At 36.2% G+C, this 7,718-nt stretch overlaps 1 protein-coding gene across 1 annotated transcript; it reads left to right on the top strand.

The window, feature by feature from the left end:
- LOC117907683 (thaumatin-like protein 1b) lies at positions 1–2,205 on the top strand. The gene is made up of 3 exons (XM_034821310.1): positions 1–246; positions 339–1,032; positions 1,485–2,205. The coding sequence occupies exons 1-3, from the start codon at positions 180–182 to the stop codon at positions 1,672–1,674; spliced, it is 951 nt and encodes a 316-aa protein (XP_034677201.1). The 5' UTR covers positions 1–179; the 3' UTR covers positions 1,675–2,205.
- Positions 2,206–7,718: the final 5,513 nt, after the last annotated feature.

The following is a 7,718-nucleotide window of genomic DNA, read 5'->3' on the forward strand; positions in this document are numbered from 1 at the left end:
ATCCCATTCTTGCTTCATTTCAAGAAAGACAAGGAGTCAATTTGAAGGCACGGCACTAGCTGATTCTTCTTCATCCTTCATTTCCTCCATTCTTCTTCTTCTTCTCCCTTTTTTTTTTTTCTTCAATATTTTTTTCTTTCTTTTCTTTTTTGTCTCCTCTTCATTCTTTCTAGCTTCAAATGGCTAAGTTATCAATAATGTTAATTTCTGTCTTCACAATTACTATTCATCATGTGTGCATATCAGGTAAAAATAACACCCCAATGACTACAACAAATTTCTGCAAATATTTTCCTTTTTTGAACTCTAATATTCACTACAATATTACACGCTTACAGGAGTGTTATCAGCAACTTACACTATAGTAAACAAATGCGACCAAACGGTATGGCCGGGCATTCTTTCAAACTCTGATTCAGCACAGCTCTCAACCACTGGTTTTACCCTTCAGAAAGGCGAGTCCAAGACCATAACAGTGCCTTCCTCATGGGGCGGTCGCTTCTGGGGCAGGACCCATTGTACCCAAGACTCTAACGGAAAGTTCTCTTGTGTCACCGGTGACTGCGGATCCGGAAAGCTAGAATGCGCAGGTGGTGGCGCTGCTCCCCCTGCTACACTTGCGGAGTTTAAGCTCAACGGCTACGGAGGCCTCGACTTCTACGACGTGAGCTTGGTTGATGGGTATAACCTTCCTTTGATGGTGGTCCCACAGGGCGGCACCGGGGGGAACTGTACCAAAACCGGGTGCGAGGTGGATCTGAACGGCGCATGCCCCTCTGAGCTCAAGGTTACGAGCACCGACGGAAAAGAGAACGTTGCGTGCAAGAGCGCGTGCGAGGCGTTCCGGGAACCTCAATACTGCTGCAGCGGCGCGTATGCGACTCCCGATAAGTGCACTCCCTCTTCGTACTCTCAGCTGTTCAAGAGCGCCTGCCCACGCGCTTACAGCTACGCATACGACGATTCCACCAGCACATTCACTTGTGCCGGCGCAGATTACATGATCACCTTCTGCCCCTCTCCTAAAACCAGGTACCACCGCCTACCCTTTTTAGCTGTATCACTTTTTTTCCTCAATCAAGGGCATTTTCGTCCCAATATTTTTTATAAAACCGGACAAAACAAGCGATTAATCTCCCTTCACGGCTTCGCTTTTTTCATGCTGCCAAAGAATCTATTTCGTCAGCTCTTTGGTGTTTCTTGCGATGCATTTATGTCAACCGACAGTTGCGCCATTTTTAATGAAATGAGTTAAACTCGAGGGCAAAACAGTCCTTTTGTATAATTCATTTTATTGATTGAAAATAGGATTCCAAAAAATAAATTAATATGCACGTCGTTCGACTGCCGACTCTCCTAGAGATGCGCTTCACTTTCTGTTCAGTTTTCACATACCACCCAAACCGGTTTTTCCTTTTTCGTTTTTTTTTTCTCCAAGTGGGAGTCGAGTCAAAATTGCTAACATTAAGTTTTATGCACTACAGCCAGAAAGCATCGCAAGGGCAGAACGAGGAAACGCCGGCGACGACTCAGATCAACAGCACAATGGTGTACGAAGGCGCTCTAGAGGATGACAGCGCTTCAGCGTCACCCCCCACGTGTACAGGATCAGGACTGATTGCCGGTGCCGTATCCATCGGGACCGCTCTTCTAACTTCCTGGCTGACCTTATAGAACATGCCCATATCTAACTTTGTCGGAAACGGGGTGTTGAGTGACGTGTGGACCTTGTGGTGAGGTGGGTTGGGCTTGGCCCCACAGAGTTAGGCCTCCCTGACGAGGAACTGACTCAGGCTGTCACACCAACCATGCCCTCTCATTTTCATTTATGCTTATAATGGAGTATGGGTGAGAAGCTACTCTCATGGAAGAGGTGGTTGATGGGGGCAAGTATTGTTTTCAGATCAAAAAAGAAAAGTCATACGTGCTACAACAATATAACACAAACGAAATGAAAACTTATGCTTGTCATGGATCAATAGGATATAATTTTTTATTTTTTTTAATTGGTGTGGTGAGAGGATCAGCACCCACGAAATATAAAGATATTATAGCCATTAGGATTATAGTTCTTTTTAAAAAGGAATTTAATAATATTAAATGAGGGGATGGGATTCATTTGTTGTGTTCTCCTTGTGTAAAATATTATTTGTAATACCACCAGATTTAATGACATCAGCATAGAGTTTTATTATTTTAATCGAAGCTTTTGTCTCTTTGTTTCACGAGCATTATTGCCTGTGCGCCTGTGCGAAGTGTATGGCTTTTTATATTTCCAGGTTATGACAAAAATGAGCTGTGCATTCATGTTGATGGTACAACCGTACAAGTGGGCTCTATAAACTATGAAAACTCTAAAGATCAGAAGGCAAAAGGGTAAGTTAAGAGTTAGGGATCTTATTGTAAATTTACTCTCTATCCATGCCGTTTGGGCCCGACCCGGTTAAGAGTTCTTAACCAGACCTACTCTTAGATTAAGCCCAGAAATGAAAAGATGGCTACAAAAAGTCAAAACTCAATTCAAGAAAAAGGTGGAGACAAAACATAGTGCGCCAGCAGGTTGATGTCCAATTATTTGACTCTAAACTTATCTCCTTATGTTACATCTGCTGAATCGTTTTCCCACTCCTAAATCTAGCAACAAATTATTCCCACTCTTCTTACAAATTAACATCAAATCTACAACGCTTCATTGTGTAAAACGGTGGTGTCTCTAGTTTTTGGAAACCAAACACGCTTTTGCCCAAACGGTCCCTTCTCGCTTACAATAAAATTGCTGCTCAATGGAGCGCCGGCCGATCCTATGCGTATTTGATGGGTGGAAGAGGCAGTAACATGTAAACATCAAGCATGTGACTCCTCCACATTCTCAGATGGTTGCGTGCCGTATTCATCAGCATGTTAAATTCATGCTTCCACCCTACTACTCCCTTAAATATCACACCATTCAGAAGCATTTTAATCAAATGTTGTGTGCCCTCTTGGCTTGCTGTGGAGAACTCTGCATCGTTAGTTGCAATAAATAAATGGAAATTTCTATCTTAAGTATCATATGAAGCGCCTCATGTGCTCTACCCACTGTTGGTATCATACTCTCAGCGTTCAAGTCCAATGTCAAAGCATATGATTGGGTCCAATGACGAAGGTAGAACCCAAACGGAATCCGGCAGCTTTCCATGTGTCTGAAATCGGATGCAACTCTGATTTTGCATTTGAAAAATATTAAGTGGTTTTTGTTTTTTTACTTAATTATAAATAGAACCTTAATGCTTAATATTATTAAATATTAAATTGTTTGTTTTTGTAATATTTTATTTTTATTAAGTATTAAAAAGTAAAGAAAAATTAATATATTGTTTTTTCTTTTTTATTTAATAAAAAATTTATAACAAGTTATGAAAAAATAGAAAAATAAATAATCTTAATTTTAAAAATAAATTACTTTTAATAAAAAGCCAAAAAAACAAATGCCATTAAGTTACTAAATGGGTATTTCTTCAAACGTCAAATTTGAATATTTGAATATATATGATTAAATTTAATTTATTAAATGAAGGTATAAATAAATAGAATCAAAATATAAAAATATAAATAAATAAAATTAGGGTATAAACGATGATACTTATTTGGTTCCTAATATCTTTTTGATATGTCATTAATAGACCAAGTCTCTGTATTTTGAGGTTTTGAAATGAAAAGAATATCCCACTCAATTAGGATCTACATGTCCCAAAATCATCCATCACCATTTGATTCATAATATTTTCTTGATATGCTATTAGTAGACCAAGTTTTTGTATTTTAGGTTTTGAAATGAAAGGAGTATCCTCTCCATGTCCCAAAATCATTCAATTAGGATCTTCACATCCCACACATCCCAAAATCTTGTTGAAAATGTTGGTTGATGATGTCTTTTCATACCCTTGGAAAAAAAAAAAAGTACCATTTAGATCGAACTTTTGCATTTGGAGGTCTTCAAATGAAGGAACACCCCACCAAATCTGGACCTCCACATCCCAAAATCTGGATAAAAATGGAGCTTTTTTGTGCGTTTATGAGCATCCATTACTCCTTTGTTATTTTGGTAGGTGGATATTTAATTAGGTTATTTTTTTGCTTAAGATGCAGCACTACTCAACGCATAAAACGAGGCTGCCGACTGGTCGAGCAGGCAAGGAAAACGTTAGCACATGGGGGGGCGTTGGATAGGCACCTGTGACACCATGTGGTCAAGTGGGATGGACGGAGGAATTAGCTTTAAAATAATCATATGTGGCACCACGCCACGCCCTCCAAAATATTGAAAGGTCAGAGTCGTGTCGTTGCCGAAGCCAGAATGGTATGAATAGTGTGCAGCACAAACGATGGGGTCCACGTTATCCACAAGGGTGGGCTTATAAATTGGTAGTTCCTCTTTTATCATTCTTATTTATGATCTCCCCATTTTGGTTCATACCCTGTCCCGACATACTTCACTAACATGCAACGGATCACGTGCATTCATGTAAACAAGGTACTTAAAATATTTTATTTTTTTAATTCAAGTAAAAGTAACAAGTTGATATCACTTAATATAATTAACATGAATTTATTAATAATAAATTCTGTTAAGAATTTGAGGCTAATCCAAATTATGATAATCACCCTAGAGGGGGGTAAATAGGGCGATAGTTTCTTTTTCACAAATTTAAACTATATAAAAATAAGAGACAATTATATGTAAATATATAATAAACAAAATAAACATAATTGTATATAATTTAAAAGAGTTAGGGAAGAAAGAGTGCAAACACAAGAGTTTATAGTGGTTCGACACTTCCTTGCCTACGTCCACTCTCCTCAACCTCCTAACCGAGTGAGAGTTCCACTATCTTGAAGCTTCAACCAAACTTCTAATCTCTTTACAATTGGATTATGGTTCCAATTCACCCTCTTGGACTTTTGACTCTAAACACCCTTTACACTTCTTCAATAGATATCCCTCTCTTGAACAACCTCTCAAGTGATACCCCTCACTTGAGAAAATTCCTTTCAAAGATATACAAATAATGATCTCACAAAAATCCTAGCACAAGAATTTTAAACTCAAATGATACAAGAGAAATTAGGATTGGATGGTGCACTAAAGATATGCAAGTTTTGGAATAATGGTGCACTCAAAAATATTCTTCCAAGGCTCAAATATAATCAAGAAAGATTTGGAAAGGTTTAGCTTATGAAACAATGAAGTTTGGAGCCTTTTTATAGAAGAAAAAAGTCATACTAGCCGTTGGAGGTTCGACCGGTTGAGTTAGGGGTCGACCGGTTGACTAGCCGTTGGGAAAAGTGACCGTTGGGCCTCAATCGGACCTCAACCGAACCTCGACCGGACCGGTTGAGGTTCAACCTTGACCAGGAAGAGGAGGACACTAGGAGAGAGAGAAAGTTTTTGGCATCTCTCAACCGGTCCTCGACCGGATGAGCACAACCGGTCGACCGGTTGAACCGGTTGAGTTATTTTTTTGGCTCAACACTCAACCTTTTTCAACTTAAAACCTTTTAACACAAGTTTGAAAATCATTTAACAAAAGGTTTTAGTTGAAAACATGAAACCATTCAATTCTTAAGATATTTAAAACAATATTACTCTTAGATGATTTTAGTGCATAAATAAAGAATGAAATGCATGAAAGTCCTAGTGCACCAACAACTTTACAAAGAAATCTTAAGAAACTTTGGTCTTGAAAAACTCTTCTCTTTGAGGTGGTCTTCTTCTTCATGATTTCTCTTTGGCTTGATTTGTCTTTGGATTGCCACTTTGGAAGTCATCTTGCCTAATCACACTTGAAATATGATCATTAGTTCTAAACCTTGTTTTGTTATCATCAAAATCAAGATTAACCAAACCTTGGTTTCACAGATTCACTTTATTTATGTTGAACGATGTTAATAGGTTACTTTTAGTTAAATAAAAAAGTCAAATATTTTGATTTTTTCTATTTAACTAAAAACCAAACACTAATATATAAATTAAGGCTACGTGTAATGATTTATGAAAATAATTTCCAATTATTTTTATTTTTATTTTTTGTTTTATAAAACAAAAATTTATTTTAAAACTAAAAATATTTTTAATATTTTAAAAATAATTTTTATATTTAATATATTTTTTATTTTTTTTTATCATTATACATGTTTGTATAATTATTTTTTGAAATAGTCTTAAAAAATAAATAAAAATAATATAAAATAAAAGACAATTTTTTTTGTTATTAAATGTGTTTTCCTATTGTTTTATTTTGGAGATTGTTCTCAAAAATAATTACCAAACAAGTGCTGAGAAACTCTTCTTAAAATATTAATTCAACACATATTTGCATAATTATTATTCTTAAATAATCATAGAAAAACAAATAAAAACAATAGAAAAAAAGAACAGAAAACAGAAAGTAAAAAACAATTTTTTGTTATGAAACGTGTTTTCTTTTTTTTCTTCTTCTAAATATTGTTTTAAAAAATACTTACCAAACATACCTTAAAAACTCTTCTTAAAAAAGTAATTCAACTAAATAAATAATTTTTTTCAAATAAAATTTTAGGGTTTATTGAATCATCTCAATAATGTTTTTCTAATTTTTTTCAATACTATTTTTTTTTTTTTTGACATGAAGGATAAAATATTTTTTAAACATTCTTCTTATTATTAGATTCTAGTTTCTTTTATATGGTTTTTGGTAAATCAAACTTAAAAAAAAATAAAAAACTAAGATTCCATTTTTTTTCTCCTTCCCTTACATCAAGCCATGCAATTACTAGAAGCTAAAAATGAGGGTAATCTATTTGTATAAAATTTTGTTATTCATTTTCTATAAGTAACACTAGTGAATGACATATTAAAACACCTTTAGCCATCAAAAGGATTTGTATACTATATGATCTCAAGGAACCTACTTTCAATACAAGCCACTTAAAGTTTGAAACCCCTTTTCAATGTCGTGAAAGTGCACGGAACTAAATTTGTCAGACTTCGAGCTTTCAAACGTAAAATTTTCTCATTGCATTATCCAGAACCATGGTAATAGATGGTACGTAGCGCCGTCTAGGGTCTCCATGAAGCTGGAAGTTACAGACATAGCCGCACGCCCCGCAAAACAGAAATCAAAGCGAGACCCAAGGGTCAACGGGCTGGCCTTGGACACCCAGTTAATTTACAAACTCAGAATTAAATTAAGATCAGCTCTAAGATAAGAACCCATAATCTGGTGTCTCTCCAGCAACCAGCGTGCTCAACAATAACAAACCGCATCAGGAGAATGGTCAATGCATGCAAAGATTGTATATCCAGTATCTCACAAGTCACAAGAATGGTCGACAGGAATGAAGGCTGCTACCTACTACTTCTGGTCCCCATGATTAATGTATCCAATCACTATTATGGGTGCTTTTATTAACTTCAAACCCAATTCAAATTTGAACTTTTAAAGTTGACTAAAATGTGGGCAGTCACAGTTTCCTCATAACCAGATAACCTCTCGACGGCCTTTGCGTCCTTGACCCACTCCTCTCCCATACTCAGGAAAAAGACACTTTACCTTTGGCCTCCACCAACAAATAACAATTTGTATTGTAATCTTTCTTTTAGGAGAATTGTCAAACTATGACTCATAATTTTGACCCCAGAGGAATTGGTAGTGGTCAAGCAAGGGCTGCAATTTGAACTGTTTTCATAAATGTGAGAA

The sequence above is a fragment of the Vitis riparia genome, chromosome 18 (genome assembly GCF_004353265.1).
Source record: "Vitis riparia cultivar Riparia Gloire de Montpellier isolate 1030 chromosome 18, EGFV_Vit.rip_1.0, whole genome shotgun sequence".
Lineage (NCBI taxonomy): Eukaryota > Viridiplantae > Streptophyta > Magnoliopsida > Vitales > Vitaceae > Vitis > Vitis riparia.